The following is a 23,809-nucleotide window of genomic DNA, read 5'->3' as shown; positions in this document are numbered from 1 at the left end:
GGAAGAGTTGGATCTGGATCCACCCACGCCCCCTGGATCTTGTGTTCTGCAGTGAAGACCATGTCCTCGGTCGCCTGAGCCATCTGCTCCGCCTTGGCCCTCCGGATCCTCCCCGTCGCCCTGGCTCACTGGCTCTCCATCTCTGCCTCGGGCTGCTCCACTTGCTCCGCCGCAGTCGGTCGGCCCCCTGGAGTGGAGTCGTCAGCCCCTACTCCACCATGGCTCCACCGTGGGTCGTCTTCATGTCTGTGGCCTGGGTCCCGCCTGGCTCTGCCTGCTCCAAGTCCCTCCTGTCTCCACCCTGGCTCCTCCCTCCGTTGTCTCCTCCCTGGACTCTGTTGGCTGTCCTCCTCCTGGGTGTCTGTCCACCACCCGAGCCTCCTCCTAAGTTCCCACCCGACCCTCCCTTTGTTGTTCTGTTGTGCTCCGGGAGGGGGGCGAACTGTCATGCTCCTGGACTGTCTGTGTGTATGTTTTCCTCCCCATGTGCTCTCAGTGACCCAGTTTTTCTGTCTCTCGTTGATTGTGTTCATTTGATTCAGGTGTGTCTTGTCAATTACCCTCGTTTCATCCTGTATTTAAAGTGTGGTTTGTGCTATGTTCCCTTGTCCAGTTTTAAATGTCAATGCTATGTGCTGCATGTGTGTTCCTGCCTGCCCGGTGTTCCCCCTTATTTGGATAATTAAAGACTGTTATTCATGAATCTCCTGCGTCTCTGCGTCCTTCGCTCCTGCACAGCAGACACCCTGACATCAGGAGCATAAACTAGTGTGCTCACGCTTACAACCTTAACGGGAAGTGCACTAAAAACACCAAACCCTAAAAACTAAACACAACAATCATGAGGCACTGAACAATTGATCAGATAGCATGTAGTAGGTGATGTAAAAACAGTTTTATGTTGTTTTTATTGTTTAATGTTAAAACACATTATAAACATCACACGAGACAGACGTGAGCTTTCAGCCTTGAGACTGATATCAAGCTGACTTTCCTTGCATCTACAGCCATTGCCTGCGTGTAAAGCTCTTCATTCCTGTACTGTAGGGAAGATAAAACGTGTCAAAACAGGTGCTTTACTGCAATCTGAAGAAAAGAAGAGACCTGGAGGAGTGCTGATGGTTTGTTAATGACCAATCAAAAAGAGGTCTGTTTCAGTCAGTCCGGTGAAACACAGGATGTGTTCTTAATGTGTTCTCAGTGGATTTCTGCAGGACTGCTTCAGTTATGCTCGGAAGATCACACGTTTATATGGTCTGGAGAACGAGACTATGATATTTCCTGAGACGACTTGTCCCACACACACTCCCCTGTGCATGTGATGTTCAGAGAGAGTTGGTTTGTGCTTTATTACCGTCAGCGTCAAGATGAGAGCTGTATTTCACACTGTGCTGAGAACTGATCGTCTTCAGATCCATGTTCTGTATCTGTTGACATCTATGTGTGTGTGTGTGTGTGTATACATCTGTGTGTATGTGTGTATACATCTGTGTGTATGTGTGTATACATCTGTGTGTGTGTGTGTGTCTGTATACATCTATATATGTGTGTGTGTGTGTGTGTATGTGTGTATACATCTGTGTGTGTGTGTGTGTGTCTGTATACATCTATGTGTGTGTGTGTCTGTATACATCTATGTGTGTGTGTGTCTGTATACATCTGTGTGTGTCTGTATACTTCTATGTGTGTGTGTGTGTGTCTGTATACATCTATATATGTGTGTGTGTGTGTGTGTATGTGTGTATGTATGTGTGTGTGTCTGTATACATCTGTGTGTGTCTGTATACTTCTATGTGTGTGTGTGTGTGTCTGTATACATCTATATATGTGTGTGTGTGTGTGTGTATGTGTGTATGTATGTGTGTGTGTCTGTATACATCTGTGTGTGTCTGTATACTTCTATGTGTGTGTGTGTGTGTCTGTATACATCTATATATGTGTGTGTGTGTGTGTGTATGTGTGTATGTATGTGTGTGTGTCTGTATACATCTGTGTGTGTCTGTATACTTCTATGTGTGTGTGTGTGTGTCTGTATACATCTATATATGTGTGTGTGTGTGTGTACGTCTATATATATATATGTGTGTGTGTGTGTCCAGTAAAGCAGTGCGTCTCTCTTGCAGCTGGTGATGGAATTTTGTGGAGCTGGTTCGATCACAGATCTTGTGAAGAACACTAAAGGGAATTCCCTGAAGGAAGACTGGATAGCATACATCTCCAGAGAAATCCTCAGGGTATGAAGCCAGGCTCACACACACTGATGCCGCAGCGGAGGTGTGCTGTCTCACACACCTGTGTGCTTTCTCTCGGCAGGGTTTGGCTCACCTGCACGCTCATCACGTCATCCACAGAGACATCAAGGGTCAGAACGTGCTTCTGACGGAGAACGCCGAGGTCAAGCTAGGTGAGGCGTTAACACAGGTCTCCGTGCTTTGAGCTGCTGTCACAGGCTCCTGCTGGAGATCCTGCTGTCAGACAAGAACACAATACTCTTCCTTCAACAGAATCATCAGGAAAACACTTACTGCTTCTAGGATTTGTTTTCTGTTCTCAGTCAGGGAAATCTCTGACAGACCACATCTAATCCAGCTGAGCAGTGTTTGGCCACAGTGTAGAGTAATAATGATCCCGGTGTGAAAGGTTTAAAGCGGGGAGCGTCGAGTTAAACTGCTCTCTTGCATCAGTGCCAGCCTCCTCTCATGTGTGTATTCAGCGTGAACACGGACACACTAGCGCTTGTTGTGGTAATAAACGTCAGTGTATGCTTCTGATGGAGAGATGGAATATCCTGCAGCTGAGCTCATCACTATATATCGAGAATAAGAAGAAGTCGTCCAGATGTGCACTCAGTTCTGTGTGGTTCACTTTGTGCTGAACTCATCCAATAATAATCCTTTCATTTCCTTTTGTTTGTTTCATTTTATGGTTTAGTTGGAAAGTGTTTAATGAAATGAGCCCATAGCACCACCTAGTGTCCAACCAGCGCTAATACTGAAAATCATGATGCCACGTCTATAATATTCAGTCATTTTTGGAGGGCAGCACACAAGTGAAAGAGTGCAGACTGAGCGCACATTTATCAGTGACGAAGTGTTCCCGCTGAGGTCTGAGGCAGACCGTGGTGATGGAGCAGGTGTTTGTCAGCAGTGTTTCAGGAGCTCTCTCTCGTTGCTCCGCAGTGGACTTCGGCGTCAGCGCTCAGCTGGATCGAACCGTGGGCCGCAGGAACACCTTCATCGGGACGCCGTACTGGATGGCTCCCGAGGTCATCGCCTGCGACGAGAACCCAGACGCCACGTACGACTACAGGGTAAGAGCTGCAGACTCAGAGCTGGTGTGTGCTAGGCTCAGAGCGCAGGGACTGACGGCTGTGCTGTGCTGTGTTTCAGAGCGACCTGTGGTCCTGTGGGATCACTGCCATAGAGATGGCCGAGGGCGCTCCTCGTGAGTACTGTCCTCACACACCTTCACTGCTGCTGCTGCTCTCTTACACTCTCCTGACATACAATAGCTTCTGTGCCACCATTAGTACATTTTACAGCAAATCAATACATTTAAAGATGAAAATTGAAAACACAAACCCTTATTATGAAAGAGAACTGTTAAAGAGGTCATGGCATGGATTTTTTAAAAATTATTTTAATATGTTCCTTGAGGTTTACTTATAATGTTAATAAAGTTGTTTTGCACAAAATAACAAATACATATGTGGGAAAAGGATTATTTCCAACCCTCATTCTGACCCTCTGTCTGAACCGATATGTTTTAAGGGGCGTGTGCTTTAAGGCTCGTCAGTAATCAGCCGCTGTTGTGATTGGCTAACATCACTGCATAGGAAACAGTATCAACGCCCCTCACTATCTGTTTACTGTATCCAGTGTAGACAAGATAGCGCAGTGTTTGTCATTTCTATTTGCTTTTGACACGACACTCTCGTTCAGCGTGATCAAGTGTCAGCCGTTAGCGACTGAACGCCAGTGGGCGGGGCCTATGGCGACAAGAAGACTATTGGTCGATGTCTTGCTGTGGAGGCGTGTTTATGCAAACGACTGCGCCCAGCTGACATCACCTTGTCCCTCGGATCCAAAACGAGTCGTATTCTGAGGGTTATTACATGTTTTTTTTTTGACGATGAGGACATTTTAAGTTATGAATCTTGCAGGATGTATTAAGCATCCAAAGACCTCTTCTGTCAAAAGATGAAGGTAAAGTTGGTTTCTCATGTCATGACCTCTTTAAAGCACAGTAGAAGTATTGTGACGTGTCATTACTCCGTCTCTCTCGTGTTGAAGCTCGAGTATACTGGATGTCATTATACCCTGTGCTGGGTTGACGCTTGTGTTTGATGAGCGTGTGTGTTGGTGTTTTGCAGCATTGTGCGATATGCATCCCATGCGAGCGCTCTTTCTCATACCCAGAAATCCTCCGCCCAGACTCAAGTCCAAGAAATGGTCAGTAGCTTCATCTGCTGCGGTGCAGTTACTGTGGAGGGTGAAAGGTCAGGGCTGAGGACTCGCTCTGCTGTGCTTCACAGGTCTAAGAAGTTCTTCAGCTTCATCGAGGGCTGTCTGGTGAAGAACTACACGCAGCGGCCGCCCACCGATCAGCTGCTGAAGCACCCCTTCATCAGAGACCAGCCCAACGAGCGGCAGGTGCGCATCCAGCTCAAAGACCACCTGGACCGCTGCCGCAAGAAGCGCGGCGAGAGAGGTACTGACCCCACCACACCGCACCGCACCTCACCTCACGCATGTGCTGATGAGTGACTGACCGCCTGTGCTCCGCCGCAGACGAGACCGAGTACGAGTACAGCGGCAGCGAGGAAGAGGAGGAGGAGGCTCAGGAGCAGGAGGGAGAGCCCAGGTATCACACACACACACTACATCAAATCACAAGTGTTTGTCCTCATTGTAGGGCTGTCAAAGTTAACACGTTAATAACGCAAATTCTTTTTAACAGCACTAATCTTATTAATGCAGCGCACATTCTCTGTTTGACCCGTGGCCTCGCCCGTAGTTGGAAAATTGGAGATGCAGTGTCGCCAAATTAGCAACTTTGTCACTAGATTTAGCCATTTTTCAGACACCTTTAGCAACTTTTTTTCCAAAAGAGCACCTAGTGACAAATCTAGCAGCTTCTTGGACAAACCTTATTTAGTTTCTGAGACTCACAGGTCTCTCTTCCTCACACCTCTATCTGTCTGTCTCTCTCTCTCTAAGAAAATACAACATAAGCTATTTTCTGTGCTGTTTCTGACCCCCTCATCAGAACGCTCTGTTTGAATAGCTGTGGAGGATTGTAGACCCATGATTGGCTAATAGTTGTGTGTGTTTGACAGCCTACATCCTTCACAGATGGACGCTGATGTGATTTAGGTTAAAAAGCTTATACTAGGGGGTCGTGTAATGCTTGAATCTGATTGGCTGATGAATGTTCTAAGGTGTGCAGTTATTTTCAGGGAAACGCACGGCAAACGTAGTTCCAGGCAGCTCTTGACCGCATTACATGACCATTATCACTTCGCCAAATTATTTGAGATATTTCAAAGTTCCTTACAGCCAAAAACAGCAAAAGAACCAAAACCCACAACGACACTGGCCAAACAAATAAATATAGTAAAAAATAGGATAACAACAACTGATCATTTCCATGTTTTTGCCACAAAATTACATTTTATTATGAATGGAAAGCACATGCTCTCTCTCCCTCACACGCACCCTCTCTCCCTCTCTCTCTCTCTGATAACTAAGTTATTAACTGCATTAATCTGCTATCAACAGCTCAAGTCTCCGTTATTAAGAGGTGTTGCTTGAGATGCGGAAGAAATTAATCCTACTCACGATAGTGTTTTAAGTACAAAAACCGGGCAAATGCCTTGAAATATATCATCTGATCGATGTCTTGAGGTGTGGCAACTGTAGTATAAGCAGAATGATTGACTTCGGTCCGTTGAATTATTAGAAAATAATGCACAACCGTGGTAAACAAATCCACGCTAGTGCTCTAGAATCGGTGTGAATTGGTTGGAGGAGCTAAACAGGCAGTGCTGTAGAAGCAGGCGTTGATCTTCTGCAGAAGCGGTGCTTATCCACACTGTTACATCACAGAGTAGAACATTCCAAGCTGTCGTTTTGGCAGACTGGCTTTAATATAAGCTGTTTTAGACTAACGAGAATGCTAGAGAATGTTTTTATAGTACAATGACCTCTTATATGTCAAAAGATCAAGGGAATTTTGGTTTGTCAGTACATGACCCCTTGAAAGGTGAACAGTATGTAACTGTGTGTGGCAGCTCTATCGTGAACGTGCCGGGCGAGTCGACTCTGCGGCGGGACTTCATCCGTCTGCAGCAGGAGAATAAGGAGCGCTCGGAGGCCCTGAGACGCCAGCAGCTCCTCCAGGAGCAGCAGCTCCGCGAGCAGGAGGAGTACAAGCGGCAGCTGCTGGCCGAGCGACAGAAGCGCATCGAGCAGCAGAAGGAGCAGAGGAGGCGTCTGGAGGAGGTCTGTGAGAAACCACACTCATCCTGTGATTCCGGGAACAACTATATACACCACTAGAATGCCTTGTTTTGACTGAGATGGCAAACGTGATCAGTGCCAGACTGCATTGCTGATTAGTCAACCATACAAGTCACCAGTTTGTAACATCACAGAATATGTCTAATCTGCACAAATGCATCTGATCCTCCACCGACACATGCTGAACATGCCATAGCAAAGGATAGGACAGACAGAGATCTCCGATTGGCTCTTACACGTGTCCTAACTACACGCAATCTTTTCCATGTTAATGTGAGTTTTTGTCCTAACTAGAAACGGGTTCTATTTCCGCGTTGTCGTGGCTGTCGTGTCATATACAAACTATATGACAGTAGATAATCTCAGGTACAGATTATGTGCTTTATTCAAAGTTAAATGTGTCTAATGTGAGTTTGAATATCATATTGTGTGACATTTATAGCCATACTGAAAACAACAACAGATAGTTTACCTCAGATCTTGAAAATAAATGTAAGCAAATGTACGTTAAAACTGGGAACTCGATGCGAACCAACAAGCGTATTCCATAACAAAGACGTTATCAGTCACTCAGTATGTGCACTTAATAATGTTAAAAAGCTTGAATATTTATGAAGTAGATTATAAAATTATCCATTTGCTTGCGAGTGCGGTGCGCTTCCAGAGAGGCTCCGCCCACACGCTTCTGATTGGCTGCGGTATCTGATTGATTCTGTGGCGTTTGTGGCGTCGCGTGTAGTTAGGACACGGTGTTCGGCTGTGCAATCCACAAATCATCTTGATAAAGCACAGGTCACATGATCATAAACTCGTGTGTCACAGGTCTTTATCAATCTGAACCTACTGATCCGACCTGAGCATGCTATACTGCAGCCGGAATACTTCACCTCTCTACCAAATGTGCAGTTTCGAAAGCAAAATCAGTCACTTCTATGACAAGCCATTCTTTTGTTGAATTAAAACTGGAATTACAGTGTTCTCTCTGTGGGTTTACAGCCACGGTTCTGTGCGTAACCTCACCAATCAGTTTGCTGAATGACAAGGAACTGTATCGACCCTCTTTTATGTCGAAACACTACAGCACATGTCAGAGTTCAGCCTAAGATCAGTGCGAAGCAAACAGCAGCAATGATTGTGTGTTCGTCTCGTGTCCTGCAGCAACAGAGACGCGAGCGCGAGATGAGGAGGCAGCAGGAGCGAGAGCAGAGGAGGAGAGAGCAGGAGGAGAAGAGACGCCTGGAGGAGATGGAGAGGAGGCGCAAAGAGGAGGAGGAGCGCCGAAGGGCAGAGGAGGAGAAGAGGAGGGCTGACCGCGAGCAGGTGAAGCAGTGAAGCGCCTCGGGGGTGATGGATCTGTGATCTGAGAGACCTGCTCCTGCACTACAAATCTAATCCAGTCTCATTCACACGCTCTTGATTAGTTCAGTGTCCGTTTGCTTCCATACATGTCAGCATTTCTGACATTATATTCAATCTCTACACTAAAGCTGTCAGTGGGTACATTACTCTAATGTTATACTAAAGGCAGGCATTTACAGCCGATTCTATATCTAACTTCGGTTTATTTTTAGGTGTAATAATGAACACCCCCTCAAAAAAACCTTGAGTTGCATAAAAACATTCAAATTGCTTGTCAGGCAGTTTTTTTAATGTGAATCTTTAATGGACTTGAAGAAGTTATGACCAGTCTTTAAGAAAACAAATGAGAGGACTAAGTGTTTAAGACTAGTGTAATCGGTTTAGGTGTGCCAGCTGTCTGAAGGAGCTGTGTTCCCAACAGTCACCGCACCATTACATCACCACAGACTAGTGTTCAGCCAAACATTGTGTTTAGCTTTTACTTAAAGGGATCATTCACACAAAAATGAGCATGTCATTAATTACCCTCATGTCGTACTCACACCTTTCGTTCATCTTCGGAACACAAATTAAAATAATTTGATGAATCCAAGAGCTTTCTGACTTTCCATAGACAGCAGTGCAACAAGTTTCATAAAATTACGGTTGAACCCCTGATGGTCACATGAGGCTGTTTACACCCGGTCACTTCATGCGTTTTCTCTGATTGGATAGCTATCCGATGGTGAAAAGACCAGGTGTAAATGCCCTCCGAAACTCTTTCAAGACGGATATAAATCTGATCGCTCAAACCACTTCAGGAGGAGGTCTGGGCCGCATTCAGACGAAACTGGACAAGTGTAAATGCATCTGGTTGTTGAAACCACATAAGCATATTTTACTCCTCCAAAAATATTAAAATAATAAACGTGAGAGCGTTTTATAGGCTATATGGCATGTTATAGTCAGATATGACCGCTAATGCAACGCTCCTCGCCGCGGATGAGTAGCTGAGTATCTCCAGCAAGCCGACATTAACTAACGCAAATGAAGCTGAAAGTAAGTCACAGACGCTCAACTCACAATCATCTTCATTAGAAGTAGTGAGACTAGCCTATCTTTCCAGTGCTGATGCCGCACGCTCTCCTGTTGCGGTTTATTAATAAACTGCAGCGCTTATCTGTTGCTTTTGTTAACATGAACTCTGTTAAGAGACCTCGGATTTCATCAATAATATCTTCACTTGTGTTCTGAAGATGAACGGAGGTCTTCCGGGTTTGGAACGACATGAGGGTGAGTAACTAATGACAGAACTTTAATTTTTTGGGTCAACTAACCCTTTAAAGTTTTAAGAGCTGCATGATGTGTATTTTGCAGGAATATCTAAAAGTCTTACGTTCAGATATGCTTTTGCATTCAAAACATAGTTTTATATAAAACAAAGTGCACAGTAATGAATGGAGCTAATGATGACATCAGAGCTGAGGAGTGTCTACTCGCGGCCCGTCTGGAGGGAGACAGTGGGCCAGTTTGGTTCATTATGCCCCTTACACACCCTTTTGGGAAAATCACCTAGCTTGGTAGGGCTAATTGATTCATATGTGACCCTGGAGCACAAAAGCAGTGTTAAGTCGCTGGGGTATATTTGTAGCAATAGCCAACAATACATTGTATGGGTCAAAATTATACATTTTTCTTTTATGCCAAAAATTAGGATATTAAGTAAAGATCATGTTCCGTGAAGATATTTTATAAATCTCCTACCGTAAATATATCAAAACGTAATTTTTGATTAGTAATATGCATTACTAAGAACTTCATTTGAACAACTTTAAAGATGATTTTCTCAATATTTAGATTTTTTTGCGATGAAAATTACAGGCCTCTCTCATCTTTTTAAGTGGGAGAACTTGCACAATTGGTGGCTGACTAAATACTTTTTTTCCCCACTGTATGTACTGGGTTTACAGAGCTGTGCGTGATAAGTCATTATTGAATGGAAACAGAGAAGAGAGATAGTTGTACGATCACATGTCAAATATGTGCAATCCCCACTGTCCATCAGCCTGAGCGCTGGAGCTCACCTGTGTGTGTGGAGTGATTGCATGCGTGTTTTAGTGTGTGAATTTCGTGTTTACAGTAATTAGCCACCATGCTCATCAAAGTTTGGAGCGGCTCAATAATTCATGTAATAACACAGTTATACACTACAAAAAGCCGTTATTTACAGCGTGTGAATGGATATGAGCGTGTGTGTGTTGCGCTGAAGCGGTGTGTGTGTGTGTGTGTGTGTGTGTGACAGGAGTACATCCGCCGGCAGCTGGAGGAGGAGCAGAGGCACCTGGAGATCCTGCAGCAGCAGCTGCTTCACGAGCAGGCCATGCTCCTGGTGAGAGACGTCTGACTTGATTTTGGGTTAAAACAGTATTCTGTGTTTGAGAGGATGGCATGCGTATCTGCAGCTGTCATCAATATTAAGAAGCACACAGATTTGTTAGCCCTTTACTAACATTAATAGAGAACTGGTGCACTTTTGTGAAAAGTGACCGGTTTCTGAACAGTAAAACAGCTTAGCTCTTAGTAAAGGGATAGTTCAGCCAAAAATTAAATTGTGCTGTTAATTTTCTCATCCTCAGGCCATTCGAGATGCAGGTGACTGTTTTTCTTCAGTAGAACAGTGAAAATATTATATTTTTAGCTGAAACCGTGCTCCTTTGTGATTCATAAAAAGACTGGCTCTCTTTATTAGAAAGCACTGATCTGTTAAAACAGCTGGATGACAGTATTTCTGGCTCTGATTATTGAGGTGTCTGTGCTGTGCGCCGGTGTCTCTCTGCAGCATGAGTGTTTGTTGTGAGGTGTTTAGAGCTGCACTGGTGTGTCACTCTGTGCTGGTGTGTGTGCAGGTGGACGAGCGTCACCGCAGGAGCGTGCAGGGCTCTCCTCAGACCGCAGTCCTGCAGAAGCAGCCTCCAGCCGTGCCACCGCGATCGTCAGAGCCCTTCTCCAACGGCAGCAGCAGCAGTGACCCGCAGGTGAGCCCTCACACACACACACTCACACTCTCTCACACTCTCTCACACACATTGAATTTCATAAAACACCGTTTTGTATGTTTTTTAAGCCTTTTGTTTTACGGGGACACAGGAAGTGTCCTCATAAACCATGTTTACGTTGTAGTACCCATGTCATTATACACATTTGTGTCCTCATAAACCATATATACCTGTACACACACACACACACACACACACTCTCTCTCTCTCTCTCTCTCTCTCTCTCTCTCTCTCACACACTCTTTATTAGAAAGCACAAACTCTATCGTCTTCAAACGGCTGTAGCTTATTTCTTGTCCAATTCCAACAAGTCATATATCATTTTGAAGGTATTTTAATGGAGAATATGGAAATAAAAATAACCGATTTTTGAAAATTTGCTCATTCTGACTCATTTTGCCAGCGCGGGTCACATGTGTGACTTAATTACCACAAAAACACTCACTGCACTCAGAGTACTCACTGTTTCAGTAGCTGTTATATGATAAAATCCCTTCTTAAGCCACTCAGTGTAACTCTGCAGTTCTGCAGATATAACACTGTACTTCTGTAGCAGCGAGCCTGATCAAACACACAGCTTCTGGTGATGAGCTGCTTCAGCTGTGTTTGATCAGGGCTGCAGCTAAACTCTGCAGGACCTGCTGTAACGTCTGCACACATAGAAGCAACGAGAGCCAAGCGGCGTCTGGACAGCTGCTGAAAGAAAAACACTGCTGCTGGACACCGAACACTACACCAGGCGTTTGATGCTATGGCTGCAGGTGTTATTATCTCAATGAGGAACAACTGATGAATGAATCAATCCACTTCATCAGCATTACAGCTCCAGTAATGCATGTTTAACAGAAGAATATTGAGATGTTATACAATTACAAGAGTCACATTTGTACCGAAATTGTCACATTCACTTCCATCGTAAGTGCCACACTGGAAACATGTTTTTTGCTTTTTGTAAAGAAGAGCAGGGACGAGTTGTTGTGTTTTTGTGGTAAACATCATTATGCCACTTGTGCTGTCAGTTGAACTTGACTTATTTTGAACCTGTGAGTTTCCTCAAAGCAGCTTTGCAGTGTGATCAGCGTCACCAAATGCTGGGTCCTTCAGGAGAGTTAGTCCAGCAGAGGAGAACACGACAGACACTCACAGCTTCAGTTTGACTCGATGACTTATGTCTGCATTAATACATTTCAAAACACTCTCCGTCCACACTAGCGTTGTGCAAAAGTTTCTCATCTGCACCGAAACATCAGAAAACGTTAAATTCGCTTTACTGCGATACAGATGAAACAGGCACGATACGTTTTCATGCATTTCTTCTGGCAGGACCATTTTGTTTAGGAAAATATCTCCTCGTTCACTGACGATTGTATGTCTGATCTAAAACACGACTGCCCTCATGTTTCGCTGCAAACAGCAATCGTGAGTACATTTCCGGTCATCTTTGCAGGACGGTGATACGAAGAGTGTACCAAGTAACACATCTGTAGCAACAGTGTGAAAGTGAATAGCACATGACAGGCACAATACCGGGATAAACATGGATATATATTGATATAATATGTCGTCATTTTCAAAAGCCTCTGTTTTCACAGGCCACACTGCAATGTGACAACAGCGTTTTCAAATGTATCCACTTTGGAGATCGTTTTCAAAAAGCTTGGTTTTTCTTGACAAAAGCGGCGTCTCAGTGTGGATGGAAGGCCGAAACGGAGAGGTATTAGTGAGGACCAGGCCTGAGCAAGACAGAGACGGCTGGCAGGGAGAGCAGTCAAAGCTTTCTGGCAGTGCTTTAATGACAGCAGTGTGATTGGCAGGATCTGACGGCGCTGGCGAAGGAGCTGCGTGCGGTGGAGGACGTGCGGCCGCAGCACAAAGCCACGGACTACTCGTCCTCCAGCGAGGACTCGGGCACCACTGACGACGAGGACGACGAGGAGGTGGATCAGGAGGCGGGAGAGGAGTCGACGTCTGGCCCCGAGGACTCCCGCGCCGGGTGAGCCTCGCTGACCATCACACAGCACACTGGGGCTGTCAAATTAACATTACACCTTCAGTTTGAAATAAAAATCCACATTCGAATGCAAACACGTTAGGTGTGCGTCAGACAGCTTTATCAGTGGCACACCAGATGCGATGACGATGTAGCTGTCATTGCATGGTAATGCTTTTTTTAGCCTGTCCAGTTCAACCAGTGTTGCCAACTTAGCCATTTTGTTGCTAAATTTAGCAACTTTTCAGACTACCCTAGCACCTAGCAACAAATGTAGCAATTTCTAACATTTATTTGGCAACTTTTGATAAGAGAATCAGACAATAAAAAGGCACACATGTTCCATCCAAATTACACAAAAAGAGGAAACCAAAGATTCCTCGCAGTACTGTACACACATCATGTGAATTGAGTTAGCTGCTATTTGCAATTGTTCAATTTAATAATAATTGAATAATTGTTCATTTATGATACACTTTGTTAGTAGCTTGTACCTGCGATTGTTGGTCAGTTAGTACACTGTAAGAAAAATGGAAAAGATACTAGTAATGTCCCAGGACATTATCCATTATCACCCTGTAACCTGAAAACACAATGCGTAATTTAAAATGCAGGGAAAAACCAATACGGAAAATTCTTTCAAATTGACAGTAGATTGTGCGCTATATTTACAGACTTTTCTTAGAGTGTAGCATACTAACTAACTACTAATACACTGCTTAAAGCATAATTGTTGAGAATGTTGTAGTATTACTAGTCTACTAGCTATTAAAAAAATTTAAATTGTGATTATTAAAAATGTGTAAGTGTTCAGTAATTCAATGTATTTAAAAGTACAGTTATTTATATTTTAATATTATATTATGCTTATTATTTTACAAACAGATCTAAATTACCATATATAAAATATATTTTTTGCTGAGATTTGATGTTGTGACACAATTTTGCGTCGTGATTACGCAATGACATCATCGTGCAGTGACATCACAACGTCATTTAGCAACTTTTAGCAACAAATCGACCTTCCTTTAGCAACTTTCTCTGAAAACTAGTTGGCAACACTGTGTTGAACCCACTCTCGCACAAGAGAGATGCATGTTTAGAAAGCCATGTAAAATTTATGTAAGTTCAAAAATCCCCCTCCCACTGCATCTCATGTTTTTCAATTAAAAAAGCAATAAAATAACATGACTATCCGTGAAAAAAAGTGCATAATGTTCATAAAAAATAATTGATTATATATTTTTTTAACATTATGCACTTTTTTCACGGATAGTCATGTTATTTTATTGCTTTGAACAAATGTGCATTAGTAATATTTTGCTCAATGCGCCCTCTTGTGGCCGCTTGAGATAAGCCAAAAGCGTTTTCCCTCTAACTGAAATTAGGCCTTTCCTTTTAAATTTGAATATAATTGGAATATTGCTAATATTTAAATGCAAAGTTTGAATGTAGTTTTTCAGCCATTTTGACAGCCCTAGTGTCCAGCGATGTGCTGCAGATGTGTGACATTCATCAGGCTACACTGATCACATTCAAGATGTAGAGTAAAAGCACAGGTAGAAAGACATCATGTGCAGTAAACCTTTATAAAGCACACGAGTGTTCAGAGCAGGTTTGAAAGCGTGTGTAATGAGCTCAGATCGTTCTTCTGTGATTGGCAGCTCGTCCAGACTCAGTAATGGAGAGACGGAAGCAGCCAAGACCATGGTTGTCCAAGACAACGACGCCTCCTCTACGCCATGCAAAGACAGCACGTTGATCATGAGACAGGTGACACACACACACTCTCACACACACACACACACGCGCACTCACACACACACACACACACACATGGTATGTTGTTGCCACGGATGGAAATATTATTAAATATTAATTAATTTATAATTTATTACTATTATTATTAATATCAATGATTTGTATGCTTCCTCCCACACACCTACATACAATGACACACACACACACACACACACACACACATATGTCTGGTTTGCAGACCGTATATTCTATTGCCTTACACCTAAACCTACCCCTTACAGGAAACTTTGTGCATTTTTAGATTTTCAAAAAACTTAATTCTGTGTGATTTGCTTGCTTGTTTACCCGTGGGGACCTCAATTTAGGTCCCCACCGTGACACGAGTCCCCATGAGTCTGTGTGTATTCAGGTTTAAGTCCCCACCAGAATAGAAAAACAGGTACACACACGCACACACACACACGCGCACACACACACACACACACTCACACACCAGCCTCCTGCTGGACACAGCTTCATGACCACTGTATTTCTACACTTTATAGTAGGTGTCTTTACCTGCCGTACCAGGGGTAGGTGAGTTCGGTCCAACCCTAATCAAACACACCTGAACAAGCTCATCAGTGTCTTCAGGATTACTACGGCTTTAGGCAGGTGAGGGGTTTTTCAGGGTTGGAGCGAAGTTCTGAAGGACAGCAGCTCTCTAGGACCGAACTTGCTTACACCTCTGCTATACACTTACTGTGAATATGCACAGTACGTATAAGATGCTTCTTTTTTAAAAGTACTGGCATGTGATTGCATCTGTTGAGCCTGTATCCCAGCCTCAGGACAACAGCCGTACATTGCACCAAATGCACAAACAAAAGGACTCTTGTAGGTAAAGACACCTAATATAAAATGGGGCAGTAAAGGATACTGTGATTACTGATCATGGGACGGATGGATCCGGCATGAATTCCTCCTGCTGCTCACGACTCAAAAGCACTTGGGCAGCTTTGGCCGATTTGACTGTTTCTCATCTCATCCCATCTCATTTATCAGCAGAACTATAGTGCCATAGTGTTCACATACTACTGTAAAACACAACTGTTGAACATTTATGCTATTCTTTCCGTTCTGTTTGGCCATTTTTACTGTTCCTTTGTTTCATAATTTTTTCATTGTCCTTGTTTTCTATGAATTATGAATGTTTTTATTTCTTTCTTTTCAGATGATACTAGAATGTTATTGTTTATTGTAAAAAAAAAACTTGATAATTGCAAGTTTACTGCAGCAAAGGAAAAGAGCATTGACTTGAAGCGTTGCACATGCATGGACCCAGACGTTTGCCTTTCTCAGTTCCAGAGAGCAGGGCCTGTGACAGTGCTGGGATCAGGCTGGAGTCCCAGTCCTGTAGAGATTGGGCAGAGGAACTGCATTAGGGGCCTGCCCGACCTGCTCCAGCAGTCCTCCTCGGCTCCCAGCAGCCCTGCCCTGTCCCCCCTCAGTCCCTCGGACAGAGTCCCGTGCCTAGCAGAGGTACGCAGCGCAGTAGAGCCGCAGTCTCTGCTGTTCTGATGGTGGGAGGTCTTATCTGTCTCTTCACGATGCTACCTTTTTATGCTACTAATTCTCTTAGCAAACTTCTAACAGCTTCTTCTGATTAACCAGCATCATTAACTAGTGGATAACGCTAACTGATGAGCCACTCAGACGTGAATAACACATGCTCAAGCAGATGTGCAAAAGGCTTTTTTTTTTTTCCCAATAAGTGTTTACTGGCTGAAATGAAACCGGCTCATGTGACTGATGCACATGTCTGGCAATAGTTTTTATTTGAACGTCTGAATTAAAAGATCGTAAAGTTTCTAACAGAAGCAGCCTAGAAAAAAAAAAAACATGAAGTTGGTAGCTTGTATGGCCGATTAAGCATTTGCCCGTTTCAGTTCGAGGTTAACTCCCCCCCCACTCGTCCTGTTGTCAGGAGTAGCTCAAGCGAGTGGAGTATGTCATAAATAGTACAGGTCATGTGTCTGCTGTCCGTATCCATTATAATGGATCTGCTTTTGATGCTACACAATGTGCTGCTGCTCAGGTCCGGTGTAGACATGATGAACTGACCACAAACAACACAAGGTCTAACAATCTTCCCCGGCATCTGAATCTTTGTGCAGTTGCAGTGAGCTTTAGATGGCTGTTAACCTGAGAAGCTCTCTACCCTCGCTCATCCTTCACATGATGAGGTAAAGCAGACATTCAATTGAGAAGGAGAAAGAATATCACATACTTTGGAGATCTGAGGTGATAATATGCTAGTAACAGTGCTAATATGTTTTTTTTTAAAACTGAGGTCACTTTAAAACATAATTCCGAAGTTGTTGACCTGGTTACTTGCTTTAAGTGATAGAGAGTCAAGATGTGGAGTGAGAGATACTCTTTGCACATCATTAGTCTTATCTTTGTTTAGCTGTAGAAAGTTCTGTGACATCCACAATTTTATGCCGTCTATGCAGTCCAGTAGGGCTGAGCTAAAGGAAGCATGTATAGGTTAAATGATAGAGGACCCAAAATTGAGCCTTGAGGAACACCACAAGAAATGGCGTAATGCCTGGAGGTGTAGGTACCCAGTCTAACTTAGTATTTTCAGAAGTTTAGGTCCCGTTTTTAATTGTAAAGAAACAAAGAGGTAAGGTGTATATATCTAAAAAGTGAACACACATACTATTATTAGAATATATATATGTATTCAGTAATGCGATGTATCACGATAATGAACATGCACGATATTGTCATGGCCACTTCAAAATACAGAGAATAATTATTTATTGCAAATTATTCAGAATTTTGAATGCATTTTAAGAATACTTTTCCCATCAACTGGTCACAATGCACAACACTGCTGCGTCAAATCTCATCTGATGTAAACAAGCACGGATGAGAAGCGCATTCACTCTCTGACAGCAGATGGCACTGAAGAGCAGAAATGCATTAACTAAGGTTAACTCAGGGGTTTTCAACCTGTGGGGCGCCAGCACCTGTCAAGGGGGGCGCGAGCATCAGTTAATTCAGAGACGTTCCCGTGAGAATTTATGAATATGAGTTAACAAATCTTTAGCCATCCGCTAGGGGGCAATCTGACTCCCACTGCTAGTCGACAGTTAGAGCAGAGTTGGCTCGAGTATCAGTCATGCTCAGTGTTGCCAAGTCCGCGGTTTTCCCGCATGCCGCGTTTTGTAGTTTTGGGCTAGTTTTGAGTAGCAAGTAGGCGGGTTTTGTTGTGAAAACCTGGCAACCCTGGTCATGCTTATTGACAGTGTAAGATGATTTACGATTAGCCGTGTCGGAAATCCAACCACGGATTGGCATGTTGTTATCTCAGAAACAGGCTCAGCCATCACATTGAATCAGGTAAACTGGTTATATATTTATGTTTCAGTATAATTACGCACGCTATACCAGGGGCGGTTCTAAAACCCTTTTTAGGTGGGTTTCAGCCCCCCTATCTGTCACCTTATCCCCCCAAAACTATTTTAACCATCAGGCCAGTGCTGCTTCCTCGAGAAAGTTTTTCATTCTCACGTGTTTTAAGTCTTGTCAGTTTAAACATTAAAGTAATTTTAAGCCATTTAAAGCCCAAGACATCTCAGTGCGGTACGCACGTGCTGTGATAAAGCGTTTCTATGCGCACCGCGCACACACCTGAAGTGCACAAACAGATAGCCTTCTCAGACAGCAGGAGAATACCAATGGCTGTCTTGACAAGTATCCTTGTAAGCACAGTCGGTTGTTTTAAGTGAATGTAAACAGTAAAGAAAATATCAAATGTACATCAGCATAACGTGCATTTCTTATGTAAATAATGTTAATCAGAAAGAGCAAAAGAAAAATTGTTCGCTGCTTTAATAGCTTTAATGGATATTTGCTTTTATGTTAATGTTAATAAAGTAATTCGGTGTGACTACAGTAATATGGGGGGGGCGCGAGTGAAATTAGACCAACTTGGGGGGGCGCATGTCCTAAAAGGTTGAAAACCCCTGGGTTAACTAATGAGATCTTATTGTAAAGTGATACCTATTGGTCCTTATAATTCTTTTGCACTTTAATCTGTGTAAAAATGTTAACTTTATGCATTTTTTGTGTATTTCTTTATTGTATTTAAATGTTCAGTTATTTTTGTTATAAGAGAAAAGCTATTAAACTTGTTATACTGTATTATGACAACACTTTTTTGCAACTAAATTTCAATATTGTGATAATACCGTATACCTTGATAAAAGCAACATGAAAATTTGATACCAGCATATCCCTAATATATATATATATATATATACAGGGCTGGGTAGTAACGAAATACATGTAACGGCGTTACGTATTTAAAATACAAAATATGAGTAACTGTATTTCGTTATAATTACATTTTAAATAGGTGGCAATCAAATTACAGTTACATCCGAAAAGTGTTTTAGATTACCAAAGTGATTACTTTGAATTTTAATGTCATTTCTTAATTTAATATTTAAGTAAACAGTTTGGGGATTTTAACCAATAAGGCAACTAATTCTCTGTTGAAAAAAAAAAAAAAAACACTGCGTGCAGCAGCCTGTTCACTTAGCAACTCGTAGTGAGAGTGCATACGCTCATCATCACGACACAAAAATGGAAGACACAACAGAAAGCCATTCGCGTAATGCATTTCTCTCGTGGAAATACAAAGACTGTTTTACTTATAAATCTGAAAAAAGGCGTAACATCTCAGCGCAATGCAATGCCTACCTGCAACAAAACTTCTATCAGCATCGAAGGATTCAACGTCTAATCTGAAAAAGCATCTTGAGGGAAGTTGTTCTTGATCGTTAGAATTCACACTTTGCATTCAGTTAACAGATCCATACGAATCATGCATGAAAGAAAAGTTTATAAAGTCAAACGATAGCTTTGCGTGATTTACAGATGAACTTTAAGTCTTTATTCATTTGAAATGTTCAAGAATAGATTATCTTTGGCGCGGTAATGCGAGTTCATGATCCGATTCGTGAACAGATGATTCTTTTGATTCAATCTTTTAAATGATTCATTTATTTTGTTTAACGAAACCAGTGTGAATTAAACTGGATAGATCTGGGGAGTGTTTCCCAAAAGCATCGTTAGCGAACTGTGTTTGTTAAATTACATTGAACTATAATGACATTAAGTTACTTGCGACCGTAGTTGCTTTGGGAAACGAGCTCTGTCAGTTTTCAGCAATTCTTTTGTGCCGGTCGCTTCTCCATAGAGAGGATCATCAGTGAAGTAATCACTTAAAGTTGGGTCCATTCATTAAACAAATCTGTTGTATAACCTGGAGAACTGCCAGTTGTTTTAGCTACTTTTATGATATGTTTGGTGTGTGTGGATTCGTTTTGAAGCTTGGAATGCAGCATGAAACAGCACGGAATCCCATTCATTCTATTCAAATTGAATTTATATTGATTGGTAGATTTAAATGACACAACATTTTTTTGTTGTTCATAGAAATGCAGGGGAAAACTGATGTTGTTAAAAATAAAATGCAAGGAAAACGCAAATCTTATGACTGGTAGATGTCACTTTTATTTAGAGTTGGAAAACCTTAAAGTTTGGTCCATTCATTAAACAAATCTATTGTATAACTTGGAGAACTGTGCCAGTTGTTTTGGCTACTTTTATGATATGTTTGGTGTATTTGGATTCGTTTTGAAGCTTGGAATGCGGCATGAAACAGCACGGAATCCCATTCATTGTATTCAAATTGAATTTATATTGATTGGTAGATTTAAATGACACAACATTTTTTTGTTGTTCATAGAAATGCAGGGGAAAACTGATGTTGTTAAAAATAAAATGCAAGGAAAACGCAAATCTTATGACTGGTAGATGTCACTTTTATTTAGAGAAAAATTTGTAATTTGCTGCTTTGTTTACAGCGGTAACCAGGGAAACACTGTATCACTGCTTTGTTTACAGCGGTAACCAGGGAAACACTGTATCACTGCTTTGTTTACAGCTGTAACCAGGGAAACGCTGCACTGCTGCTGTTCCATAAGCGCCACCTGCTGGCAGAGAGGGAATTTGCATTCTTAATCAACCAGTGTGCTGTTTTTGTTTCCTGCAGATATATTTTATGTAGCATAATTTCACAAAGATAAAATTAGACCATTCTGTTTTTGCTTTAGATTTTGAAATTAGATCAGAAACTGCTGATGTATGTAGATTCTTTCTTTGGATCGTAGGGCTGGACGATATAGCCAAAATTTATATCACAATATATTTCTTTAGTTTGGTTGATACGATATATTTCCGATATCGATATGAACAATATTTTAAAAAGCCTCAGAATCACTGCCAAGAACGCCCACAACAGATGTCCATACAAACTTCTGAAAAATGAATTTGCCAAGTCTATGAAACCTCCTTCTATAAAACTATGTAATATTTTAGAAAAATGAATGAAATTAATGTTCACCTTTTGTTTGTATTTAGCCAGACACCTTCAGCTTGCTTGCATCCATGTCCCCGCGTTTTACTCTCTTTCTTAGAATTGTAATGATCTCTGTTTTCATCAGTCAATTCATCCTTTTTTTCCACCAACCACCAAGTCATTCAGCATGTTTTGTCATCTGTGTGTTTAGTCGTAGCTGTTAGACTGCTTTTTACAAGCATTATTATAATTAATAAACTCGAGAAGGCTTAAATGTTCAGTGTTATTCTGCTCTGTGTTGTGTTCTCACAGACTCCCACCGTGCCGAAGCACAAGTCTTCCTCGTCTTTCACGCCCTTCATTGACCCGCGTCTCCTGCAGGTCTCTCCATCCACCGGCAGCGCGCTCAATAATGCTGGTGAGTGTGATGGTCTCGCTCCACTGCTCCTGTGTGAGGAGACAGACAAACTCTACTTATGCTGCTTCTGAAGAACAACACAAACAAGTCGAACGCATTTTTTTGTGGTACTTAACATTCTGGCACAAATGTTGTTGATTGAACCCAGAATATTTTGAACAGTACAGAACATGACAGAGATTTAGATGATTTAATAGTAATCAGGATAGGATTGTCATGTCAATCATTTGACCTCTTGTCAGATCTTGGTAAGTGCTGCAAATTTAACAAAACATATCAAAAGAAAAAAATGCTGAAGGAAAGTAAGCCTTCTTGGGGAATCCGGTTCAGCAGCTTGAAGACGAAGCGCTGCAGGACTCCTAAGATCTGGAACACGCAGATGAAAGTACCCTGAAGTGAAGGTTTGCTCGCCGGAGCTTAACCTTGTTACTAATTTGGTCCAAAACTTGGTCAGTCTGCTTTCTCTGGGATGGAGACTCACTACACTCAGAGTTCATCCCTTTGCAGTGAGCACGAGATTGCAGTTTGACACTTCTATTAAATAGAAGTATAAGTATGAATTACAGTAGAGTTGTCTAAAGCACCGATCATTGTAGCCAATCACAGTCATATCTGTTGAGTAAGAATCCGCTCAAGTGCTAGTGGGAAATGCTGGTATTGTCTCATTTTTTTACATTTCAGTACTGACTGGTTACACTAAGTGTAAGAAGGGTGTGTTGTAGTTTGCATCAGTTTTAAGGTTTGAAAGCATAGTTATGAGTGGATTTGGATGGATCTCTGTGATCTGTCTTTGTTTCGAGATCCTAAGGTTATAGGTGAAGGGAAGACACTGGTAAGTCCTGTCCTTCCCGGGCTTGCTGCCAGAGGTGGTGCTCTTGTCCTCTGAGAGGAGTCTGGCTCTTGTCCTGGCATCTTCATCTGATGGAGTTGGACAGTTTAGTTATGTTAGTCTGCCAAGATCCAGTCAAAATGTATAAAACCTTTGTCCATTGTTGCAGTCAGAGACTCATACTCATGGCATGCCCCAGTGAATGCTGCTCACTACAGTTTGTTGAACAGTATTTCATTTAGTGACTAAATAATCAATAATGGGAATTCTAAGAAGTGCATTACAGAATCAGAATTTGGGGGTAAATGTTTAGTTTTTTCCTCTCTGAGATTACAGATTCATCTGCATACATACAGTGCACTCACACAGACCAATATACACTATAGAGCAGGGGTCTCCAACCTTATTTCATTCGGGAGCTACTTTATAAAAATGAAAGCATATTACATGATACTTAAATCTCTTAAATAATGTATCAGTCCAAACTGTTATACACGGTATTGTTCAAATGTGCTGGAAATGTTAAAAACGTACTGATACACACACTGAAATAATTTTACCAAGTTTTATGACAAAAGCCTGCAAAAATTAGCAGCACTATCCACTTTTTGTTTGCATTACAATTAAATAAAAACATTTAAAAAACGATGACCGTTTTTTCAACTAACAAAAAATAGTCCTAACATGTGTGTACTACATGTTCAAATAAAGTTTTGACCATTTTTTAAAAATAGAATTATAACATTTCAGCCTTAAAATCTTTTTTTATAAAAAGTCAGAATGATAAATTAAATTTTCCTATCTGCTCCATAAACAGTTCTACATAAGCTAATGTGCATTCTAAAAATCTCAACACTTCTGATAACAGTTAAGGTAGCCTATTTTCCATCGACCGGTTAAAGGGGTCCTATTATGCTCTTTTACAATATGTTAAACAATTTCGTATTATTCTAAAGCTGGTAAGATTTGCTTTAATCGTTTTACGCAACTTTTTAACATGACTTTTAAAATTTAACTGAGAATCTAAAATCATACCAAGATATTTTTCTTCTGATACTTGTTCTATAATCTCATCTTTAATTCTAATGTTTAATGATTCTGTTACCGGTAATTTTCTTATTGAAAAGCATATGGACTTTGTCTTTTTAGTATTTAAAGTTAAAAAAAGAGGCATCAAGCCAAGCTGACACTTTCTCAAAATTTCTTGTTAACTTTTCTTCAATTTCCACACAGTTCCTACCAAATACATAGACAACCGTGTCATCAGCTTACATTTGAAGACTCGCATCAGGACACACTTCTGGAAGATCATTAATATAAATGCTAAAAAGAATCGGACCCAAAATTGTTCCCTGAGGAATTCCTATATCAATATTATGAGGAACTGACTTAAAATTATCAATGACAACACTTTGTTCACGATTTTTTAAATACGAATCAAACCATAACAGAGATTGTTTTGATATATTATACTTTGT

At 41.8% G+C, this 23,809-nt stretch overlaps 1 protein-coding gene across 1 annotated transcript in view; it reads left to right on the top strand.

The window, feature by feature from the left end:
* Positions 1-23,809, top strand: part of LOC107707612 (mitogen-activated protein kinase kinase kinase kinase 4-like) — a 71,801-nt gene that overhangs the window by 29,671 nt on the left and 18,321 nt on the right. The window contains exons 5-19 of the mRNA XM_016511690.1: positions 2,124-2,234; positions 2,314-2,404; positions 3,180-3,310; positions 3,390-3,444; positions 4,373-4,451; positions 4,535-4,710; positions 4,791-4,863; positions 6,293-6,503; positions 7,680-7,841; positions 10,162-10,248; positions 10,766-10,894; positions 12,730-12,908; positions 14,570-14,678; positions 16,008-16,187; positions 21,397-21,533. Of these exons, the coding sequence (XP_016367176.1) occupies positions 2,124-2,234; positions 2,314-2,404; positions 3,180-3,310; positions 3,390-3,444; positions 4,373-4,451; positions 4,535-4,710; positions 4,791-4,863; positions 6,293-6,503; positions 7,680-7,841; positions 10,162-10,248; positions 10,766-10,894; positions 12,730-12,908; positions 14,570-14,678; positions 16,008-16,187; positions 21,397-21,533 (1,910 nt within the window). The remainder of the gene's footprint in view (positions 1-2,123; positions 2,235-2,313; positions 2,405-3,179; positions 3,311-3,389; positions 3,445-4,372; positions 4,452-4,534; positions 4,711-4,790; positions 4,864-6,292; positions 6,504-7,679; positions 7,842-10,161; positions 10,249-10,765; positions 10,895-12,729; positions 12,909-14,569; positions 14,679-16,007; positions 16,188-21,396; positions 21,534-23,809) is intronic.

This window comes from Sinocyclocheilus rhinocerous, unplaced genomic scaffold, assembly GCF_001515625.1.
Source record: "Sinocyclocheilus rhinocerous isolate Xijiao unplaced genomic scaffold, SAMN03320098_v1.1 scaffold1647, whole genome shotgun sequence".
Taxonomy (NCBI): domain Eukaryota; kingdom Metazoa; phylum Chordata; class Actinopteri; order Cypriniformes; family Cyprinidae; genus Sinocyclocheilus; species Sinocyclocheilus rhinocerous.
This window is presented reverse-complemented; position numbering and strand designations above follow the sequence as displayed.